At 51.6% G+C, this 24,622-nt stretch overlaps 1 protein-coding gene across 6 annotated transcripts in view; it reads right to left on the bottom strand.

Moving 5' to 3' along the window:
- Positions 1 to 24,622, bottom strand: part of SPTAN1 (spectrin alpha, non-erythrocytic 1) — a 316,746-nt gene that overhangs the window by 268,613 nt on the left and 23,511 nt on the right. For 4 of the 6 annotated variants that reach the window (XM_069237009.1, XM_069237003.1, XM_069237006.1 and 1 more), the window contains exon 2: positions 11,174 to 11,281. The exons of the other annotated variants lie outside the window; for them this stretch is intronic. In XM_069237009.1, the coding sequence (XP_069093110.1) occupies positions 11,174 to 11,206 (33 nt within the window). In that variant the 5' untranslated portion in view covers positions 11,207 to 11,281. The remainder of the gene's footprint in view (positions 1 to 11,173; positions 11,282 to 24,622) is intronic. 6 annotated transcript variants of the gene reach the window in all.

The raw sequence follows: 24,622 nt of genomic DNA, 5'->3' as shown, positions 1-24,622 counted from the left end.
GCCCCCAGCTCAGCTCCAATGCAAGCTCAGAGTCCTGCAATGCTGGGGGGGACCTGTCCGAGCACAGCTCCAATGCACACGCATGGCTACTGCAATGCAGATGCAGTCTTTCCTTTTTCTGGAAGGTTGCTGAAGCGGAGGAGGTAGAGGGGAGGGCTGGTCAGCACCTCTCCTGAAGGACTTGTGTGCCCTGCTATGAATGCATCATCGCGGAGAAGGGCGTTACGGCAGTGAAGCAATCCACTTCCATTGCTGCAGCACACATCCCATCAGCACTCACTGGCAGCTGTCCAAGCACTGATGGTGCATTCATCCCATGAATGAGAGCCGTCTCTGGGCGAGAGCCAAGACAGCTGCTGAGAGGCTGCACTCGGGCGCCCAAGAGGGCAACCGATAGGTACCCAGTACCCCAGGCATGGATGAGCCACATAGTGGGTAATGCAGATCGGGCACAGCAACCGCCTCTGTACCCCAAACATTCAGGGGTACATTCAAAGTCTTCGTATTTTGCAGTGGACTTTGGATCTAAATTTAGATGTAAGCAAGAATTGCTTTCCATGTCCCACTTAAGTGCTACTTACACAGCATTAACTCCATTACCTCTGGGCCCTGGAGGTATGATGCCCGTCTTTCAGGATCCCTTGAACAATGTCTGCATCTACACATTCAAACAGCTGAAGATGACATCAAGGAACCTGATTTTGGTCCCGTCTCTAGAAGAGAAACAAGGTGCCACCAGGAGTACACGGCTCGCTGCAGCCCATGGAGCGGGGAGCCCGCGAGCACCTGGAGCGGGGAGCCCGCGAGCACCTGGAGCGGTGGGCCCGCGAGCGCCTGGAGCGTCGGGCCCGCGAGCCCTTGTAGTTCTCTAGAATTCAGTTCACTGGCAAGTCTCAATCCATCGAAAGAAACTCCCACAGATACTAGTAATTGCAGATGGACCATATATGGAAAACTCAAATGAAGTTGAGGGTCCCCAGACATCTGCCTTCTCCCCTGGACATGTGGAGTCAGATTTGGAATGAACAGCTGACCCCATTAGAGAAGGTCTTAGCATGACCTCAGCAAAGCTATATAACTAGACCCCAGATACATGTTAATGCCGCATCAATGTCTGATGAGTAAGACATAATAGTCTGCATGAGCGCTACAACGAGGGGGGCGGGGCTTGCGAATTAGAAGGGGATGGTTTGTTTTCTGAGGGTAGCTGGAGGTTACTGGCTAGCTTTGGGGAGCCCCCGCATCCACTGTCAAGGGGCACCTGGCTGGTCTGTGAGCAGCAGCGAGATCCAGGCTAGAGCTAAAGAATTTTTACCTGGCTTACTTCTTAAGAAGTTGCAGGTTCTCTTTCACACACCAAATAGTGTATGTAAGGGGTGAAATATTGAGGTTCTAGTGCCACCTCTAAGGTGTGCTGCCTGATGGACAACTTTTTCAAGTCTGCCATCTTGGCAATAGCAGAACTAGTAACTCTGGGAGAGGGTATGCCCACTTCCCACAGGAAGTGGTCATATGGGGGCTTAGTGATACCAGGAATAAGTAGCCCATTGGCTACTACCCTACACTCCCCTAGGGGTTCCCCTAAATTCAGTATTTAGGGGAGCCCCTAGCATTAGGAAATCCGATCCTGCCCATCTGAAAGGACAGTGAAGAGTCGCAAAAGCAAGAACAGAAGAACAGCAACTGACTTGGCACCAACCCTGCTGGACTGCCTGCTGTCTGACAATTGTGCCAAAGACGACTCGCCCTGCAGCTGCTTGAGCCTCCAAAAGCCTGGGAGGCTTGCCTGACTTCAAGCAATACCCAGGAACTCATGTAGAGTAGCAGAGGACTCCGAACTGCTGAAAACCCAGTACCTGAAAGCACCCCTGCTCCCTAGCCAGAGGTTAAGTGGGTCAATGATGCCAGCGTGGTCCCCAGACCCTCCTGGTCTGAAGCCCACATTGGGTTTGCCGACTGTGGACTTCACGATGCCGCCTGCAGCCTCCCTCTGCAGGCCCCTTCAACCACGAGCGTTTCTTGTGGCAAAATCCTGATGCCGCAGGACACCTTTGCTCCCAGCCCGAGGAGAAAAGGACCAACGGTATCCCTACAGCCCGAGCATTGCGAGACCTGAGCCCCCTTGTTAGTTCAACCTGCAGCCTCTCCCTGACTGGACTGTTTCCCACTGAAGTGAATGGGACACCCAACGCCCTAACACCTCTGCACCAGACACCCCAGAGCCCCCCAGGTGAGCTGTTGGTGTGGCCTTGGCCTGTCTCATACTAACCTTAAGTACCAGAGAACAGCCCCGTACGTCACTGGTAAGTCCCCGAATGCAGAGCATGTTTTTCACCCATGGTTAACATTACCGCACCCAAATATTGCACTGTCAACTTTTGAAAACTGTAAGAATTGATATGTCAATTACTACACACCTGTTTCTGATGATCTTGGTGTCTAACCTTATATAAAGTATGTGATGTCTTTATAAACTGGCGCTGGATTTCTTTATTGAGTGTGCGTCTCACTTACTGGCTGCGTGGGCGCAATAAATGCTAACACTGGCCTGTGAGGAGCCTAAATGCTCGCCCAATAAGGGTCGCCCTGGACTATCTGCATAGAGTCCCCGCTCACTGGTACAGTACATAGACAGCCAGCTTCCTACACTGAGAAAACCAGAGTTAAAGTCCAAGTTATGGTTCCAGCTTGAACACGACAAGCACTGAAAGTCACCAGTTAGGTTTCCAACATACACAAGACGCGTCACTGCTTACGCCACCCGAGGGGCTGAAAGTACAAATTTGCCAACTACGCAAAAATAAAAAAATAGCCATGAAGAAAGCAACCTAGGGAGTTATGGCGCTGGTTGTACACACTGGGAAGTATGAGCACTGCCTCGAGGCCAGTGACCACCTTGTTTCATGGCAGTGTTTGTGCAGCGCCTCAAGGCCAGTGACCACCTAGCTTCAGCGCGCAGCACGAGCACTGCCTCGAGACCAGTGACCACCTAGCTTCAGAGCACAGCATCAGCACTGCCTCAAGGCCCGTGACCACCTAGCTTCAGGGCGCTGCACGAGCACTGCCTTGAGGCCAGTGACCACCTAGCTTCAGAGCACAGCATCAGCAATGCCTCAAGGACAGTGACCACCTAGCTTCAGGGTGCTGCACGAGCACTGGCTTGAGGCCAGTGACCACCTAGCTTCAGGGCGCTGCACGAGCACTGCCTTGAGGCCAGTGACCACCTAGCTTCAGGGTACAGCATCAGCACTGCCTCAAGGCCAGTGACCACCTAGCCTCAGGGCAGTGCCTCAAGGCCAGTGACCACCTAGCTTCAAGGCAGTGTAGGAGCACTTTCTTGAGGCCAGTGATCACCTAGCATCAGGGCGCTGCACAAGCACAGCCTCGATCCCAATAACCACCTAGCTTCAGGGTGCTGCATGAGCCCTGCCTCAAGGCCAGTGACCACCTAGCTTCAGGGCGCTGCACGAGCACTGCCTCGGGCCAGTGACCACCTAGCTTCAGGGTGCTGCACAAGCACTGCCTCAAGGCCAGTAACCATCTAGCTTCAGGGCGCAGCATCAGCACTGCCTCAAGGCCAGTGACCACCTAGCCTCAGGGCAGTGCCTCGAGGCCAGTGACCACCTAGCTTCAGGGCGCTGCACAAGCACTGCCTCAAGGACAGTGACCACCTAGCTTCAGGGAGCTGCATGAGCACTGCCTCGAAGCCAGTGACCACCTAGCTTCAGGGCACTACATATAGGAAGGTAGCCTCTTTCTAGCCGCCTTGTTACCCCCACTTTTGGCCTGTTTGTGAGTGTATGTCAGGGTGTTTTTACTGTCTCACTGGGATCCTGTTAGCCAGGGACCAGTGCTCATAGTGAAAACCCTATGTTGTCAGTATGTTTGATATGGGTCACTGGGACCCTGCTAGCCAGGACCCCAGTGCTCATACGTTTGTGGCCTATAAGTGTTCCCTGTGTGGTGCCTAACTGTATCACTGAGGCTCTGCTAACCAGAACCTCAGTGCTTATGCTCTCTCTGCTTGTAAAATTGGCACTACAGGCTATTGACTAATTTTACCAATTCTCATTGCACACTGGAACACCCTTATAATTCCCTAGTAGAGGGTACCTAGGTATTGGGGTTCCAGGCGATCCGTATGGGCTGCAGCATTTCTTTTGCCACCCATAGGGAGCTCAGACAATTCTTACACAGGACTGCCACTGCAGCCTGAGTGAAATAACGTCCACGTTATTTCACAGCCATTTTTCACTACATTTAAGTAACTTATAAGTCACCTATATGTCGAACCCACACTTAGTGAAAGTTAGGTGCAAAGTTACTTAGTGTGAGGGCACCCTGGCACTAGCCAGGGTGCCCCCACGTGGCTCAGGGCAATTTCCCCGGACTTTGTGAGTGCGGGGACACCATTACACGTGCGCACTACATATAGGTCAATACCTATATGTAGCGTCACCATGGTAACTCCAAATATGGCCATTTAACATGTCTAGGATCATGGAATTGTCACCCCAATACCTTTCTGGTATTGGGGGGACAGTACCATGCATCCCCGGGTCTCCAGCATAGAGCCCAGGTACTGCCAAACTAACTTTCCGAGGTTTTCTCTGCAGCTAACGCTGCTGCCAACCCTCAGACAGGTTTCTGCCCCCCCTGGGCCTGGGCAGCCCAGTCCCAGGAAGGAAGAACAAAGGATTTCCTCTGAGAGAGGGTGTTACACCCTCTCCCTTTGGAAATAGGTGTGAAGGGCCTGGGAGGAGTAGCCTCTCCTGGCCTCTGGAAATGCTTTGAAGGGCACAGATGGTGCCCTCCTTGCATAAGCCAGTCTACACCGGTTCAGGGATCCCCCCAGCCCTGCTCTGGCGCAAAACTGGACAAAGGAAAGGGAAGTGACCACTTCCCTGACCAGCACCTCCCTATGGGAGGTGCCCAGAGCTCCTCCAGTGTGTCCCAGACCTCTGCCATCTTGGATGCAGAGGTGCGAGGGCACAATGGACACCTCCGAGTGGCCAGTGCCAGCAGGTGACGTCAGAGTCCCCTCCTGATAGGTGCTTACCTCTCTGTAGCCAATCCTCCTCTGAGGGCTATTTAGGGTCTCTCCTGTGGGCATCTCACCAGATAACGAATGCAAGAGCTCACCAGAGTTCCTCTGCACTTCTCTCTTTGACTTCTGCCAAGGATCGACCGCTGACTGCTCCAGGACACCTGCAAAACTGCAAAAAAGTAGCAAGAAAACTACCAGCAACATTGTAGCACCTCATCCTGACTGCTTTCTCGACTGTTTCCTGGTGGTGCATGCTCTGAGGGCTGTCTGCCTTCACCCTGCACTGGAAGCCAAGAATAAATCTCCTGTGGGTCGACGGACTCTTCCCCCTGCCAACGCTGGCACCAAACTTCTGCATCACTGGACCTCTGGGTCCCCTCTCATCCTGACAAGCGTGGTCCCTGGAACACAGGATCTGGGTCCAAGTGTCCCCAACAGTCCAGTGGCCCTCTGTCCAAAGTTGGTGGAGGTAAGTCCTTGCCTCCCCATGCCAGACAGTAATGAACTGTAGCTGCTAGGGCTTCTTTGCACTTTTGCAAAACTTCCTTCATGCATAGCCTAGACCAGGTCCCCAGCACTCCGTCCTGCATTCCCCAACTTGCTGAGTTGGACTCCAACTCCGTGGGACCCTCTTTTGTTGTGCTGAGTCGACCGTCGTGTTCAGATCTTCTGAACGCCTGTTCAGGTGCTTCTGCGGGTGCTGCCTGCTTCTGCGTGGGCTCTCTCTGTTGCTGAGCGCCCCCACTGTCTCCTCCAAGGGGCGACATACTGGTCCTTCCTGTAGGAGGCTGGCCTGGCTTGTAGTGGGTACCAGAGGTACTTACACTTTGTGCCAGGTCCAGTTATCCCTTATTAGTGTAGAAGAGGTGTTTCTAGCAGCTTAGGCTGATAGAAGGTAGCTATAGCAGAGCAGCGTAGGCTGAACTAGGAGACATGCAAAGCTCCTACTATACCACTGGTGTCATATGCACAATATCTTAAGACAACACAATACACAGATATACTAAAAATAAAGGTACTTTATTTTTATGACAATATGCCAACAGTATCTCATTGAGTACCCTCAGTATGAGGATGAGAAATATACACAAGATAGATGTACACAATACCAAACATATGCAGTAATAGCAAAAGGAAGTAATGCAAGTAGTGTAAGTTACAATAGATTGCAATGGGAGCACATGGGTATAGGGGCAACACAAACCATATACTCCAAAAGTGGAATGCGAACCACGAATGGACCCTGTAAAGAAATGGCTCCCTGTTGCAGTTACCCCCCACTTTTTGCCTGATACTGATGCTGACTTGACTGAGAAGTGTGCTGGGACCCTGCTAACCAGGCCCCAGCACCAGTGTTCTTTCACCTAAAATGTACCATTGACTCCACAATTGGCACAACCCTGGCTCCTAGGTAAGTCCCTTGTAACTGGTACCCCTGGTACCAAGGGCCCTGATGCCAGGGAAGGTCTGTAAGGGCTGCAGCATGTCTTATGCCACCCTAGGGACCCCTCACTCAGCACAGACACACTGCTTGCCAGCTTGTGTGTGCTGGTGGGGAGAAAATGACTAAGTCGACATGGCACTCCCCTCAGGGTGCCATGCCAACCTCACACTGCCTGTGGCATAGGTAAGTCACCCCTCTAGCAGGCCTTACAGCCCTAAGGCAGGGTGCACTATACCACAGGTGAGGGCATATGTGCATGAGCACTGTGCCCCTACAGTGTCTAAGCAAAACCTTAGACATTGTAAGTGCAGGGTAGCCATAAGAGTATATGGGCTGGGAGTCTGTCAAAAACGAACTCCACAGCTCCATAATGGCTACACTGAATACTGGGAAGTTTGGTATCAAACTTCTCAGAATAATAAACCCATACTGATGCCAGTGTTGGATTTATTAAAAAATGCACACAGAGTGCATCTTAGAGATGCACCCTGTATTTTACCCAATTGTTCAGTGCAGGGCTGACTGGTTCCAGCAGCCTGCCACACTAGAGACATGTTGCTGGCCCCATGCGGAGAGTGCCTTTGTCACTCTGAGGCCAGTAACAAAGCCTGCACTGGGTGGAGATGCTAACACCTCCCCCAGGCAGGAGCTGTAACACCTGGCGGTGAGCCTCAAAGGCTCACCCCTTTGTCACAGCCCCGCAGGACACTCCAGCTAGTGGAGTTGCCCGCCCCCTCCGGCCCCTGCCCGCCCAGTTGGTCAGCCTACACAGACAGTCGGTTAAGTTTCAGGGGGCACCTCTAAGGTGCCCTCTGGGGTGTATTTTGCAATAAAATGTACACTGGCATCAGTGTGCATTTATTGTGCTGAGAAGTTTGATACCAAACTTCCCAGTTTTCAGTGTAGCCATTATGGTGCTGTGGAGTTCGTGTTTGACAAACTCCCAGACCATATACTCTTATGGCTACCCTGCACTTACAATGTCTAAGGTTTTGTTTAGACACTGTAGGGGTACCATGCTCATGCACTGGTACCCTCACCTATGGTATAGTGCACCCTGCCTTAGGGCTGTAAGGCCTGCTAGAGGGGTGACTGACCTATACTTGCATAGGCAGTGAGAGGCTGGCATGGCACCCTGAGGGGAGTGCCATGTCGACTTACTCGTTTTGTTCTCACTAGCACACACAAGCTGGCAAGCAGTGTGTCTGTGCTGAGTGAGAGGTCTCCAGGGTGGCATAAGACATGCTGCAGCCCTTAGAGACCTTCCTTGGCATCAGGGCCCTTGGTACTAGAAGTACCAGTTACAAGGGACTTATCTGGATGCCAGGGTCTGCCAATTGTGGATACAAAAGTACAGGTTAGGGAAAGAACACTGGTGCTGGGGCCTGGTTAGCAGGCCTCAGCACACTTTCAATTGTAAACATAGCATCAGCAAAGGCAAAAAGTCAGGGGGCAACCATGCCAAGGAGGCATTTCCTTACAGTGACAATTTGGAAAGCAGAGAGAGCATAACCACTGAGGATCTGGTTAGCAGAGCCTCAGTGAGACAGTTAGCCATCACACAGGGAACACATACAGGGCACATACTTATGAGCACTGGGGCCCTTCCTGGCAGGGTCCCAGTGACACAGACTAAAAAAACATATATACAGTGAAATATGGGTTAACATGCCAAGCAAGATGGTACTTTCCTACACTTCCAGGGCCCTGGCAGCACCAAAAACCTTCAACCGCGACTCTTGCAGCTAAGTTTGCGGTCTTTTTTGCGTGGAAACAACTCTGCATCCTCCAGCACACCGTGGGACATCTTCTGACCAGAGAAGAAATTCCTGGCACCTTCTGTTGTTGCAGAATCTTCGGCTTCTTCCACCCGGAGGCAGCCCTTTTACACCTTCATCCGGGGTTTAGTGGGCTCCTGCCCCCCTGGACACTTGCGTGACTCTTGGACTTGGTCCCCTTCCTTTACAGGTCCAGGAATCTGTCTTCAGTGCTAAGCAGTCAGTTGTTGTCTTTGCAGAATCCCCTATCTCGACTTTACTGTCTTTCTGGGGTAGTAGGGTAACTTTACTCCTACTTTTCAGGGTCTTGGGGTGGGGTATCTTGGACCCCCTTAGTGTTTTCTTACACTCCCAGCGACCTTCTACACACTACACTAGGCCTGGGGTCCATTTGTGGTTCGCATTCCACTTTTGGAGTATATGGTTTGTGTTGCCCTAAGCCCATTGCATCCTATTGTGTCCTACAGTGTTTGCACTACTTTTCTAACTGTTTACTTACCTGATTTTGGCTTGTGTGCATATTTTCTGTATATTACTTACCTCCTACGTGAGGGTATCCTCTGAGATACTTTTGCATATTGTCACTTAAATAAAGTACATTTATTTTAGTAACTCTGAGTATTGTGTTTCTTATGATATAGTGCTAATTGATATAAGTGGTATAGTAGGAGCTTTTCATGTCTCCTAGTTCAGTCTAAGCTGCTCTGCTATAGCTACCTCTATCAGCCTAAGCTGCTGGAACACTACTAATCTACTAATAAGGGATAACTGGGCCTGGCACAAGGTGTAAGTACCATCAGGTACCCACTATAAGCAAGGCCAGCCTCCTACACTACACGAGTACTGCCTTGAGCCAGTGACCACCTAGCTTCAGGGCGCTGCAGGAGCACTGTCTCAAGGCCAGTGACCACCTAGCTTCAGGGCGCTGCACGAGCACTGCCTCGAGGCCAGTGACCACCTAGCTTCAGGGCACTACACGAGTACTGAATCGAGGGCAGTGACCACCCAGCTTCAGGCCGCTGCACGAGCACTGCCTTGAGGCCAGTGACCACCTAGCTTCAGGGCGCAGCAACAGCACTGCCTCAAAGCCAGGGACCACCTAGCTTCAGGGCAGTGCTCGTGCAGTGCCTCGAGGTCAGGGACCAAAAGCGTGTAGGCTCAGAGCTTCTGAGGGCACAGCCTGGAGGGCTCAGAAGCCAGCTGCACCTGCTAAGCACATGCCAGGCATGCCTCGGCTGACAAGAGGACCCCACCCCCCGCAGAACACATGCCAGGCATGGCTTGGCAGAGAAGAGAACCCCTCCCCCGCAGGACACATGCCAGGCATGGCTTGGCAGAGAAGAGTACCCCTCCCCCCTAGAACACATGCCAGGCATGCCTTGGCTGGGACGAGGAACTCCCCAGACACATGCCAGGCATGCCTTGGCCCAGTGCCCAACACCTGCCCCACCCAGCCCTGGCAGAGCTGCGCTCCACTGATAAGCACAGGCGACAGGCGGGGCCTTCACAAAGTTTCCACGGGTCACAGGCCCGGGGCAGGGGCACAACTGGTGCCAGGGAGCTTTGGCTTCTAGGCGCTACTCAGGGGACAGGCGGGGCCTTTAAAGTTTCCACCGGTCACAGGACCGGAGCAGCAGTGTCAGCCACACTCCAGGCCCAGGGCAGATCTGTGGGGCAGGAGCACAAGGGGCTTCGGCTTCTCGGCGCTACTCAGGGGAGAGGCGGGGCCTTCACAAAGTTTCCACCGTACACAGGGTCGGGGCAGCAGTGTCAGCCACACTCGAGGCCCAGGGTAGATCTAGGTGGCAGAGGCAAAAGATTGTTTGGCTTCTAGCCGCTATTCGGAGGCCAACGAGAGTTTATACTGGGTCCTCGGCTGCTCAAAGACAGGGCGGGACAGAAGTCCTTGTAGGAGGAGAGGTGGGGTCTGGGGTCACAGCCCACTCAGAGCAGCACCCACGAGGGTGAGTGTGTTCATGACACCACCCACTATAGCGCTTACAGGCCAGGCGCTGCATTCAGAGGAGCGTGGGAGCCTCCCCAGGCACACACGGACCTCCTTGGGGGGGGGGGGGGGGGGGTGTTGACATCCACTCATCCCTTCGGCTTTGTCTCCATTTATCCCTCAGTAACTAGTGCCTGGTTACTGACCTCCCCTCCCCCCCCCATCCCAGGCTGCTATAGCGCCTGGTTCCTAACCCCCCCCCCCCCCCCCCTAGGCGCTGCTGAACCCTCGGGGTCTTTATTCCCCCCCCCCACAGCAACCGGAAGCCGCTGCACCCCTGGCTAGGGGGCAGCACACGGGGTCACTCTGGGGGAGAAGGCACGGGGCGGGGGGGCGGGAGGGCGGTGGGGTACATGGGGTTCAAGATTCAGCTCGAGACCCCCCCAAAGGGCCAGTGTCAGCGCCGAGCCCCACCTATGGCCGGGCACGGTGACCCCCAGTCCTGTGCAGCAGCGCCCTCCCCACCAGGCACAGGGGCACAGCCCAGCCAGCATCACTGCACAGCACCTGCGCCCCCAAACTGTACTCGGGGTGCACACACTGCTAAACCACCATCATGGCAGCGACCATGCTGAAAAGGAACAGCCCCAGCCCTGCTACGGCTGAGCCTGCCTGGCAGAGAAGATCCACCGTGGATGGTCCAGAGAGACCCGGGCTGGGCCCCTCCTTCATCCTCGGTGAGCTGCGGCAGGGGACAGGGCAGTGCACACTCACAGCACACCATGCACAGGGTGGAAGAGGAGCAACAGCTCAGAGTGCAGAGGTCACAGCAAACCAGGGCTGAGCCGGCAGTGACTGCTGCAACATGCACCAGCATGCCACCATGGGCCCTGGGCATGGGCAGCTGGTCACTGGCACAACAGAAGCCAGCTCAACCACGCACACGGGCCACACTGTACCTGCAGCTTGACTTTACGCAGTGAGGATAGCATGATGCCAGGACACAGCAGCTCCTCGAGAGGGGAACAAAACAGAGGCCAGCAAAGACAGGCGGTGCAGCAGGGGACCTGGAAAGACAGGCCGGGTCACTGGGGTAGAGGCAGGACCAGGTGTAAGCAAGAAACACTAGAAGTGGAACCAGCAAAAACATCATATAGAGCTAGCCATGTGTCAGTAAACACTTTATACGCAGACTGGTGTCAGCAAACACTTTATACGCAGACTGGTGTCAGTAAACACTTTATACGCAGACTGGTGTCAGTAAACACTTTATACGCAGACTGGTGTCAGCAAACACTTTATACGCAGACTGGTGTCAGCAAACACTTTATACGCAGACTGGTGTCAGCAAACACTTTATACGCAGACTGGTGTCAGCAAACACTTTATACGCAGACTGGTGTCAGCAAACACTTTATACGCAGACTGGTGTCAGCAAACTCTATACGCACACTGGTGTCAGCAAACTCTTTATACGCACACTGGTGTCAGCAAACTCTTTATACGCACACTGGTGTCAGCAAACTCTTTATACGCACACTGGTGTCAGCAAACTCTTTATACGCACACTGGTGTCAGCAAACTCTTTATACGCACACTGGTGTCAGCAAACACTTTATACGCAGACTGGTGTCAGCAAACACTTTATACGCAGACTGGTGTCAGCAAACACTTTATACGCAGACTGGTGTCAGCAAACACTTTATACGCAGACTGGTGTCAGCAAACACTTTATACGCAGACTGGTGTCAGCAAACACTTTATACGCAGACTGGTGTCAGCAAACACTTTATACGCAGACTGGTGTCAGCAAACACTTTATACGCAGACTGGTGTCAGCAAACACTTTATACGCAGACTGGTGTCAGCAAACACTTTATACGCAGACTGGTGTCAGCAAACACTTTATACGCAGACTGGTGTCAGCAAACACTTTATACGCAGACTGGTGTCAGCAAACACTTTATACGCAGACTGGTGTCAGCAAACACTTTATACGCAGACTGGTGTCAGCAAACTCTTTATACGCACACTATTTAAAAACTTCAAAGCGCTCCCGCCTCGCGGGACGCGCAGTGTTGCTGGTGGTGCCGCAGGAAGCTGCATTCGGGCAGGAGCCCTTTAAAAACTTCAAAGCGCTCCTGCCTCGCGGGACGCGCGCGGGCGTGCCCGGGCGAAGCCCGGGCCAAGGGCGGGCCCGTCCGTGCCCGTCTGAGGCCGAAGGAGGCCGGGCTGGGCCACCTCTCTTGGTCCTAAGGCACGGCAATTGTCCCTCCTGCATAGGGAAGTACTCCAATCTCTCCTCTACTTTGTGACATAGTACCATTCGCCAATGGGGAAGCGTAAGGCCAAAGACAGCCCGACTTTAGGCTCTGGCAAATCCAAAATACTCAAAATCAATAAGACCATGTTACCCCACACTAGCCATGTCGCCAAGGAAATAGATGATTTAATAGAAGAGGTAGAACAGATTCTAAACAACAAGGAGAAGCCTAGTCGAAAGGGCTCAAAATCTGGCACGCTTATTCCATTTCTAACATCTAGTTCACATACTGCTGTTAACTCTCATTCTGTCGCCTCATCTCACCAACCACTCCAACAGTCGTTGCCTTGCCAAGACCCTATTGCCCTCCCTACACCCTATTCCGATGTAGATGCTCTTAGAGCTTGCACACCTCACCCTTCAATTTTATGCTCTAATCGTTTTTCTCCGCTGGCATCCATTGACTCGGACAATCAGCAACCAGCCGTCTTAGCTCTGCCATGTATAGTGAGTCCTCCTCTACAAAATGATTTGTTCACATTGGTGTGTAGCCTTAAGACTGAAGTTAGCGAGTTGAGAGCATTATTGCTTGAGATCACCACCCTTCTTAAAAGCAAATATCTTTCCCCTATTAGCGAGCCTAACTCAAACCTTTTGCCTACTAAGCATCCACCTGCAAAAGGCGTTTTTTCAAACGGGCCTCTTCTGCCACTAGCTTGTGCTGCAGGTCCCATAGACGATCAGTGTCCTGCAAAACAGCTTACGTCCTCTTTTGGAAGAACTACCCCGCTCCTTCCTAATGTTCCCTTCAAATGGGATACTACCAAAGCTTTATACCACAATCATAAATTAATTAGCAACAACTACATATACATGTGCAATGTTCCACCTTTGCCCCCAAACGTGAGAGAAGACAAAGCCTCACTAACAAACAAGGTCTTGCACTGGGTGAGACATACCAGGGGTTGTGGCTCAATCATCCATGATGACATTGTTTCTGTCAAGCGATCTAATGGTTCCCCTGGTCTCTCTGGTCCTAGTGACTTTATAACACTTAGTCTTAAAAGCCCACATTTGGCAGTAGGCCTCATGGAAATGGAAGCACGGTCTATACGCAGGAAGTCCTCAGCAATTACTCTTTCAGCTAGCTGTCCTATTGCTAGCTATATGCGTGCGAATCCTTCCACTAGATCAGCCAATTTGGCCCCGAACCATTTTACGACTACTCAAGACATAAGACCAACAGGCCATCAGGTCCAGAGAGATCCACTCCATGATTTGGCCCCTAAGTTCTGTTTTGGCCCTGCTTCAAGGGCCCAACTAACCCACGATCCTGGGGCTACCTCGGATATTGACTATGTTTCACCAATCTTTGCACAGCCACAGCAGCCATGAACTTTCCATCTAATTCACCCTGTGTAGGAAGTTGGCTCTGTATGTGCTATTTCAAAGTAAGGAATAGCATGCACAGAGTCCAAGGGTTCCCCTTAGAGGTAAAATAGTGGTAAAAAGAGATAATACTAATGCTCTATTTTATGGTAGTGTGGTCGAGCAGTAGGCTTATCCAAGGAGTAGTGTTAAGCATTTGTTGTACATACACAAGACAATAAATGAGGTACACACACTCAGAGACAAATCCAGCCAATAGGTTTTTATATAGAAAAATATCTTTTCTTAGTTTATTTTAAGAACCACAGGTTCAAATTCTACATGTAATATCTCATTCGAAAGGTATTGCAGGTAAGTACTTTAGGAACTTCAAATCATCAAAATTGCATGTATACTTTTCAAGTTATTGACAAATAGCTGTTTTAAAAGTGGACACTTAGTGCAATTTTCACAGTTCCTGGGGGAGGTAAGTTTTTGTTAGTTTTACCAGGTAAGTAGGACACTTACAGGGTTCAGTTCTTGGTCCAAGGTAGCCCACCGTTGGGGGTTCAGAGCAACCCCAAAGTCACCACACCAGCAGCTCAGGGCCGGTCAGGTGCAGAGTTCAAAGTGGTGCCCAAAACACATAGGCTAGAATGGAGAGAAGGGGGTGCCCCGGTTCCGGTCTGCTTGCAGGTAAGTACCCGCGTCTTCGGAGGGCAGACCAGGGGGGTTTTGTAGGGCACCGGGGGGGACACAAGTCCACACAGAAATTTCACCCTCAGCAGCGCGGGGGCGGCCGGGTGCAGTGTAGAAACAAGCGTCGGGTTTTCAATGTTAGTCTATGAGAGATCTCGGGATCTCTTCAGCGCTGCAGGCAGGCAAGGGGGGGATTCCTCGGGGAAACCTCCACTTGGGCGAGGGAGAGGGACTCCTGGGGGTCACTCCTCCAGTGAAAGTCCGGTCCTTCAGGTCCTGGGGGCTGCGGGTGCAGGGTCTCTCCCAGGCGTCGGGACTTTAGGTTCAAAGAGTCGCGGTCAGGGGAAGCCTCGGGATTCCCTCTGCAGGCGGCGCTGTGGGGGCTCAGGGGGGACAGGTTTTGGTACTCACAGTATCAGAGTAGTCCTGGGGTCCCTCCTGAGGTGTTGGATCGCCACCAGCCGAGTCGGGGTCGCCGGGTGCAGTGTGGCAAGTCTCACGCTTCTTGCGGGGAGCTTGCAGGGTTCTTTAAAGCTGCTGGAAACAAAGTTGCAGCTTTTCTTGGAGCAGGTCCGCTGTCCTCGGGAGTTTCTTGTCTTTTCGAAGCAGGGGCAGTCCTCAGAGGATGTCGAGGTCGCTGGTCCCTTTGGAAGGCGTCGCTGGAGCAGGATCTTTGGAAGGCAGGAGACAGGCCGGTGAGTTTCTGGAGCCAAGGCAGTTGTCGTCTTCTGGTCTTCCGCTGCAGGGGTTTTCAGCTGGGCAGTCCTTCTTCTTGTAGTTGCAGGAATCTAATTTTCTAGGGTTCAGGGTAGCCCTTAAATACTAAATTTAAGGGCGTGTTTAGGTCTGGGGGGTTAGTAGCCAATGGCTACTAGCCCTGAGGGTGGGTACACCCTCTTTGTGCCTCCTCCCAAGGGGAGGGGGTCACAATCCTAACCCTATTGGGGGAATCCTCCATCTGCAAGATGGAGGATTTCTAAAAGTTAGAGTCACTTCAGCTCAGGACACCTTAGGGGCTGTCCTGACTGGCCAGTGACTCCTCCTTGTTGCTTTCTTTGTTCCCTCCAGCCTTGCCGCCAAAAGTGGGGGCCGTGGCCGGAGGGGGCGGGCAACTCCACTAAGCTGGAGTGCCCTGCTGGGCTGTGACAAAGGGGTGAGCCTTTGAGGCTCACCGCCAGGTGTCACAGCTCCTGCCTGGGGGAGGTGTTAGCATCTCCACCCAGTGCAGGCTTTGTTACTGGCCTCAGAGTGACAAAGGCACTCTCCCCATGGGGCCAGCAACATGTCTCTAGTGTGGCAGGCTGCTGGAACCAGTCAGCCTACACAGCTAGTTGGTTAAGTTTCAGGGGGCACCTCTAAGGTGCCCTCTGGGGTGTATTTTGCAATAAAATGTACACTGGCATCAGTGTGCATTTATTGTGCTGAGAAGTTTGATACCAAACTTCCCAGTTTTCAGTGTAGCCATTATGGTGCTGTGGAGTCCGTGTAAAACAGACTCCCAGACCATATACTCTTATGGCTACCCTGCACTTACAATGTCTAAGGTTTTGCTTAGACACTGTAGGGGCACAGTGCTCATGCACTGGTACCCTCACCTATGGTATAGTGCACCCTGCCTTAGGGCTGTAAGGCCTGCTAGAGGGGTGTCTTACCTATACTGCATAGGCAGTGAGAGGCTGGCATGGCACCCTGAGGGGAGTGCCATGTCGACTTACTCATTTTTGTTCTCACCAGCACACACAGGCTTGTAAGCAGTGTGTCTGTGCTGAGTGAGGGGTCTCTAGGGTGGCATAAGACATGCTGCAGCCCTTAGAGACCTTTCTTGGCATCAGGGCCCTTGGTACTAGAAGTACCAGTTACAAGGGACTTATCTGAATGCCAGGGTGTGCCAATTGTGGATACAATGGTACATTTTAGGTGAAGGAACACTGGTGCTGGGGCCTGGTTAGCAGGGTCCCAGCACACTTCTCAGTCAAGTCAGCATCAGTATCAGGCAAAAAGTGGGGGGTAACTGCAACAGGGAGCCATTTCTTTACACAAGCCCCCCCCAGCCTACAGGCCAGGAGACTCAGCCCAAGCTGGGAGAGTCTTCCTAGTCTGTCAGGCGAGGAAGAGTAGGAGAAATAGGCTGGTTAGTTGCAGGGCCTACTCTGCCTTACATCCTTCTGTTCAGGTCATTCCCTTTGGGGAACTGACCCACTTCCACAGTGATAGGACCTAGTCTGAATTGCCTCTTGTCTGCCTCTTCAATGTCTCCACCCATTCTTTCTATTTTGGTCTTAGAGGTGTCCACCTCTGCTAACCTTATCTTGGCCAGGGTCACCCCTAGCTTACCCAGAGAGGTTACCCAGAGCTGGAGTAACCCCACCATGACCAATAGGGTCAGGGGGCCTAACTTGCTATTTGGCATGGGGTCAGACCACCATGCTAAGGATAGTGCAGCCATAAAGGCTAACACCCAGCAGAGGCCACTGACAGCTGTCAGTGCCCAGAACCACACCTTTAGCTCTTCACCTAAAAGGGAAGGGGCTAAGTTACAGGCTTCTTTGGGTTCAGGTTGCCTGTCTGCTGTATTGGAGTGGGGGGTTACCACATCTTGTAGTAAACACCCTTCTTCCACTCTTTCTTCTGTTAGCTGAGGAGCCACCCACTCAGGTTTAACAGTTGCCTGACTAGCCAGGACTTCTTGTGGGTCAGGTTGGACTTTATCAGGGCCATTTTTGGAGTTCTCCCCTACTGGAGCAGAATCTCCCTGGCTTGCTGTAACCTTGGCTAAAGGTTGTCCACCCCTCCTACTCTGTTTTCTTTTCTTCTTCTTCTGGGGCCTGCTTGCATTTACTGCAGAGGCAGGATTTCCAGAATTCTTGGGAGAGGACTGGCACTGGACCAGTTCCTCTCTTGGGCTCTGACTAACCTCTGGGTAGTCATTTCCAAGGAGACAATCAAGGGGGAGGTCTGTACTGACTACTACCCTTCTCCAGCTAAGAGTGCCACCCACTTCTATGGGCACTAAAGCCACAGGCCTCTTAGTGACCCTGTCTAGGCTAACTCTTACCCTGGCAGTCTCACCTGGGATGTACTGGTTTGAGAGCACCAGCCTGTCATGCACAATAGTGTGACTGGCACAAGTGTCTCTCAGGGCAGTGGTTGGGATTCCATTCACCAGTAGGTGGTGGAAGTGTCTACTTCCCTCTGGAATCTCCAACTCACCTGTTGGGCCCTGTTTCCAGTTGAAGGCTAGGAAGACCTCCTCATCTGAGGAGTCATCTCCCATGGCTACACTGGTTACCCCTGGAATTTTGTTCTGGGGTTTGTTTTTGGGACAAGAAGTGTCCTTGGTGTGGTGCCCAGACTGTTTACAGTTGTGGCACCATGCCTTAGTGGCATCCCAGTTCTTACCCTGGTACCCACCTTTGTTTTGGGTTGTGTCTTGGGGCCCACCCACCTGTTCTGGTTTTTGGGGGCCTACAGAGGACTCTTTTTCTTTGTTTCTAGTGTCACCCACTTTCTCCTGGGGAGTTTTTGTAACCCCTTTCTTTTGGTCACCCCCAGTGGAAGTTTTGGTTACCCTAGTCTTGACCCAGTGGTCTGCCTTCTTTCCCAATTCTTGGGGAGAAATTGGACCTAGGTCTACCAGATACTGATGCAACTTTTCATTGAAGCAGTTACTTAAAATGTGTTCTTTCATAAACAAATTATAAAGCCCAACATAGTCACACACTTCATTTCCAGTTAACCAACCATCTAGTGTTTTTACTGAGTAGTCTACAAAATCAACCCAGGTCTGGCTCGAGGATTTTTGAGCCCCCCTGAATCTAATTCTATACTCCTCAGTGGAGAATCCAAAGCCCTCAATCAGGGTACCCTTCATGAGGTCATAAGATTCTGCATCTTTTCCAGAGAGTGTGAGGAGTCTATCCCTACACTTTCCAGTGAACATTTCCCAAAGGAGAGCACCCCAGTGAGATCTGTTTACTTTTCTGGTTACACAAGCCCTCTCAAAAGCTGTGAACCATTTGGTGATGTCATCACCATCTTCATATTTTGTTACAATCCCTTTGGGGATTTTTAGGATGTCAGGAGAATCTCTGACCCTATTTAAGTTGCTGCCACCATCGATGGGACCTAGGCCCATCTCTTTTCTTTCCCTTTCTATGGCTAGGAGCTGCTTTTCCAAAGCCAATCTTTTGACCATCCTGGCTAACAGGGGGTCATCTTCACTGGAGTTATCCTCAGTGATTTCAGAGGTGTTGGTCTCTCCTGTGAGGGAACCAGCATCTCTGACTATTATTTTTGGAGTCAGGGTTTGAGGGACCCTGTTCTCCCTAGATAGGACTGGTAGGGGGGAATTTTCCTCCAAGTCACTATCCTCTTCCTCTGAGTTGCCACCCTCAGAGGGGTTGGCCTTTTCAAACTCTGCCAAAAGCTCCTGGAGCTGTATTTTGGTAGGTTTGGGGCCCATTGTTATTTTCTTTATTTTACAGAGTGACCTTAGCTCCCTCATCTTAAGATGGAGGTAAGGTGTGGTGTCGAGTTCCACCACAGTCACATCTGTGCTAGACATTTTGCTTCTAAAAGTTGGAATACTTTTTAAGAATCTACAACTAGTTCTAGGTTCTAATTCAAACACTTTATACGCAGACTGGTGTCAGCAAACACTTTATACGCAGACTGGTGTCAGCAAACACTTTATACGCAGACTGGTGTCAGCAAACACTTTATACGCAGACTGGTGTCAGCAAACACTTTATACGCAGACTGGTGTCAGCAAACACTTTATACGCAGACTGGTGTCAGCAAACTCTTTATACGCACACTATTTAAAAACTTCAAAGCGCTCCCGCCTCGCGGGACGCGCAGTGTTGCTGGTGGTGCCGCAGGAAGCTGCATTCGGGCAGGAGCCCTTTAAAAACTTCAAAGCGCTCCCGCCTCGCGGGACGCGCGCGGGCGTGCCCGGGCGAAGCCCGGGCCAAGGGCGGGCCCGTCCGTGCCCGTCTGAGGCCGAAGGAGGCCGGGCTGGGCCACCTCTCTTGGTCCTAAGGCACGGCAATTGTCCCTCCTGCATAGGGAAGTACTCCAATCTCTCCTCTACTTTGTGACATAGTACCATTCGCCAATGGGGAAGCGTAAGGCCAAAGACAGCCCGACTTTAGGCTCTGGCAAATCCAAAATACTCAAAATCAATAAGACCATGTTACCCCACACTAGCCATGTCGCCAAGGAAATAGATGATTTAATAGAAGAGGTAGAACAGATTCTAAACAACAAGGAGAAGCCTAGTCGAAAGGGCTCAAAATCTGGCACGCTTATTCCATTTCTAACATCTAGTTCACATACTGCTGTTAACTCTCATTCTGTCGCCTCATCTCACCAACCACTCCAACAGTCGTTGCCTTGCCAAGACCCTATTGCCCTCCCTACACCCTATTCCGATGTAGATGCTCTTAGAGCTTGCACACCTCACCCTTCAATTTTATGCTCTAATCGTTTTTCTCCGCTGGCATCCATTGACTCGGACAATCAGCAACCAGCCGTCTTAGCTCTGCCATGTATAGCGAGTCCTCCTCTACAAAATGATTTGTTCACATTGGTGTGTAGCCTTAAGACTGAAGTTAGCGAGTTGAGAGCATTATTGCTTGAGATCACCACCCTTCTTAAAAGCAAATATCTTTCCCCTATTAGCGAGCCTAACTCAAACCTTTTGCCTACTAAGCATCCACCTGCAAAAGGCGTTTTTTCAAACGGGCCTCTTCTGCCACTAGCTTGTGCTGCAGGTCCCATAGACGATCAGTGTCCTGCAAAACAGCTTACGTCCTCTTTTGGAAGAACTACCCCGCTCCTTCCTAATGTTCCCTTCAAATGGGATACTACCAAAGCTTTATACCACAATCATAAATTAATTAGCAACAACTACATATACATGTGCAATGTTCCACCTTTGCCCCCAAACGTGAGAGAAGACAAAGCCTCACTAACAAACAAGGTCTTGCACTGGGTGAGACATACCAGGGGTTGTGGCTCAATCATCCATGATGACATTGTTTCTGTCAAGCGATCTAATGGTTCCCCTGGTCTCTCTGGTCCTAGTGACTTTATAACACTTAGTCTTAAAAGCCCACATTTGGCAGTAGGCCTCATGGAAATGGAAGCACGGTCTATACGCAGGAAGTCCTCAGCAATTACTCTTTCAGCTAGCTGTCCTATTGCTAGCTATATGCGTGCGAATCCTTCCACTAGATCAGCCAATTTGGCCCCGAACCATTTTACGACTACTCAAGACATAAGACCAACAGGCCATCAGGTCCAGAGAGATCCACTCCATGATTTGGCCCCTAAGTTCTGTTTTGGCCCTGCTTCATGGGCCCAACTAACCCACGATCCTGGGGCTACCTCGGATATTGACTATGTTTCACCAATCTTTGCACAGCCACAGCAGCCATGAACTTTCCATCTAATTCACCCTGTGTAGGAAGTTGGCTCTGTATGTGCTATTTCAAAGTAAGGAATAGCATGCACAGAGTCCAAGGGTTCCCCTTAGAGGTAAAATAGTGGTAAAAAGAGATAATACTAATGCTCTATTTTGTGGTAGTGTGGTCGAGCAGTAGGCTTATCCAAGGAGTAGTGTTAAGCATTTGTTGTACATACACAAGACAATAAATGAGGTACACACACTCAGAGACAAATCCAGCCAATAGGTTTTTATATAGAAAAATATCTTTTCTTAGTTTATTTTAAGAACCACAGGTTCAAATTCTACATGTAATATCTCATTCGAAAGGTATTGCAGGTAAGTACTTTAGGAACTTCAAATCATCAAAATTGCATGTATACTTTTCAAGTTATTGACAAATAGCTGTTTTAAAAGTGGACACTTAGTGCAATTTTCACAGTTCCTGGGGGAGGTAAGTTTTTGTTAGTTTTACCAGGTAAGTAGGACACTTACAGGGTTCAGTTCTTGGTCCAAGGTAGCCCACCGTTGGGGGTTCAGAGCAACCCCAAAGTCACCACACCAGCAGCTCAGGGCCGGTCAGGTGCAGAGTTCAAAGTGGTGCCCAAAACACATAGGCTAGAATGGAGAGAAGGGGGTGCCCCGGTTCCGGTCTGCTTGCAGGTAAGTACCCGCGTCTTCGGAGGGCAGACCAGGGGGGTTTTGTAGGGCACCGGGGGGGACACAAGTCCACACAGAAATTTCACCCTCAGCAGCGCGGGGGCGGCCGGGTGCAGTGTAGAAACAAGCGTCGGGTTTTCAATGTTAGTCTATGAGAGATCTCGGGATCTCTTCAGCGCTGCAGGCAGGCAAGGGGGGGATTCCTCGGGGAAACCTCCACTTGGGCGAGGGAGAGGGACTCCTGGGGGTCACTCCTCCAGTGAAAGTCCGGTCCTTCAGGTCCTGGGGGCTGCGGGTGCAGGGTCTCTCCCAGGCGTCGGGACTTTAGGTTCAAAGAGTCGCGGTCAGGGGAAGCCTCGGGATTCCCTCTGCAGGCGGCGCTGTGGGGGCTCAGGGGGGACAGGTTTTGGTACTCACAGTATCAGAGTAGTCCTGGGGTCCCTCCTGAGGTGTTGGATCGCCACCAGCCGAGTCGGGGTCGCCGGGTGCAGTGTGGCAAGTCTCACGCTTCTTGCGGGGAGCTTGCAGGGTTCTTTAAAGCTGCTGGAAACAAAGTTGCAGCTTTTCTTGGAGCAGGTCCGCTGTCCTCGGGAGTTTCTTGTCTTTTCGAAGCAGGGGCAGTCCTCAGAGGATGTCGAGGTCGCTGGTCCCTTTGGAAGGCGTCGCTGGAGCAGGATCTTTGGAAGGCAGGAGACAGGCCGGTGAGTTTCTGGAGCCAAGGCAGTTGTCGTCTTCGGGTCTTCCGCTGCAGGGGTTTTCAGCTGGGCAGTCCTTCTTGTAGTTGCAGGAATCTAATTTTCTAGGGTTCAGGGTAGCCCTTAAATACTAAATTTAAGGGCGTGTTTAGGTCTGGGGGGTTAGTAGCCAATGGCTACTAGCCCTGAGGGTGGGTACACCCTCTTTGTGCCTCCTCCCAAGGGGAGGGGGTCACAATCCTAACCCTATTGGGGGAATCCTCCATCTGCAAGATGGAGGATTTCTAAAAGTTAGAGTCACTTCAGCTCAGGACACCTTAGGGGCTGTCCTGACTGGCCAGTGACTCCTCCTTGTTGCTTTCTTTGTTCCCTCCAGCCTTGCCGCCAAAAGTGGGGGCCGTGGCCGGAGGGGGCGGGCAACTCCACTAAGCTGGAGTGCCCTGCTGGGCTGTGACAAAGGGGTGAGCCTTTGAGGCTCACCGCCAGGTGTCACAGCTCCTGCCTGGGGGAGGTGTTAGCATCTCCACCCAGTGCAGGCTTTGTTACTGGCCTCAGAGTGACAAAGGCACTCTCCCCATGGGGCCAGCAACATGTCTCTAGTGTGGCAGGCTGCTGGAACCAGTCAGCCTACACAGCTAGTTGGTTAAGTTTCAGGGGGCACCTCTAAGGTGCCCTCTGGGGTGTATTTTGCAATAAAATGTACACTGGCATCAGTGTGCATTTATTGTGCTGAGAAGTTTGATACCAAACTTCCCAGTTTTCAGTGTAGCCATTATGGTGCTGTGGAGTCCGTGTAAAACAGACTCCCAGACCATATACTCTTATGGCTACCCTGCACTTACAATGTCTAAGGTTTTGCTTAGACACTGTAGGGGCACAGTGCTCATGCACTGGTACCCTCACCTATGGTATAGTGCACCCTGCCTTAGGGCTGTAAGGCCTGCTAGAGGGGTGTCTTACCTATACTGCATAGGCAGTGAGAGGCTGGCATGGCACCCTGAGGGGAGTGCCATGTCGACTTACTCATTTTTGTTCTCACCAGCACACACAGGCTTGTAAGCAGTGTGTCTGTGCTGAGTGAGGGGTCTCTAGGGTGGCATAAGACATGCTGCAGCCCTTAGAGACCTTTCTTGGCATCAGGGCCCTTGGTACTAGAAGTACCAGTTACAAGGGACTTATCTGAATGCCAGGGTGTGCCAATTGTGGATACAATGGTACATTTTAGGTGAAGGAACACTGGTGCTGGGGCCTGGTTAGCAGGGTCCCAGCACACTTCTCAGTCAAGTCAGCATCAGTATCAGGCAAAAAGTGGGGGGTAACTGCAACAGGGAGCCATTTCTTTACACAAGCCCCCCCCAGCCTACAGGCCAGGAGACTCAGCCCAAGCTGGGAGAGTCTTCCTAGTCTGTCAGGCGAGGAAGAGTAGGAGAAATAGGCTGGTTAGTTGCAGGGCCTACTCTGCCTTACATCCTTCTGTTCAGGTCATTCCCTTTGGGGAACTGACCCACTTCCACAGTGATAGGACCTAGTCTGAATTGCCTCTTGTCTGCCTCTTCAATGTCTCCACCCATTCTTTCTATTTTGGTCTTAGAGGTGTCCACCTCTGCTAACCTTATCTTGGCCAGGGTCACCCCTAGCTTACCCAGAGAGGTTACCCAGAGCTGGAGTAACCCCACCATGACCAATAGGGTCAGGGGGCCTAACTTGCTATTTGGCATGGGGTCAGACCACCATGCTAAGGATAGTGCAGCCATAAAGGCTAACACCCAGCAGAGGCCACTGACAGCTGTCAGTGCCCAGAACCACACCTTTAGCTCTTCACCTAAAAGGGAAGGGGCTAAGTTACAGGCTTCTTTGGGTTCAGGTTGCCTGTCTGCTGTATTGGAGTGGGGGGTTACCACATCTTGTAGTAAACACCCTTCTTCCACTCTTTCTTCTGTTAGCTGAGGAGCCACCCACTCAGGTTTAACAGTTGCCTGACTAGCCAGGACTTCTTGTGGGTCAGGTTGGACTTTATCAGGGCCATTTTTGGAGTTCTCCCCTACTGGAGCAGAATCTCCCTGGCTTGCTGTAACCTTGGCTAAAGGTTGTCCACCCCTCCTACTCTGTTTTCTTTTCTTCTTCTTCTGGGGCCTGCTTGCATTTACTGCAGAGGCAGGATTTCCAGAATTCTTGGGAGAGGACTGGCACTGGACCAGTTCCTCTCTTGGGCTCTGACTAACCTCTGGGTAGTCATTTCCAAGGAGACAATCAAGGGGGAGGTCTGTACTGACTA

The sequence above is a fragment of the Pleurodeles waltl genome, chromosome 6 (assembly GCF_031143425.1).
Source record: "Pleurodeles waltl isolate 20211129_DDA chromosome 6, aPleWal1.hap1.20221129, whole genome shotgun sequence".
NCBI lineage: Eukaryota > Metazoa > Chordata > Amphibia > Caudata > Salamandridae > Pleurodeles > Pleurodeles waltl.
Note: the sequence above shows the minus strand (reverse complement) of the source record. Positions and strands in the feature narration are given on the sequence as shown.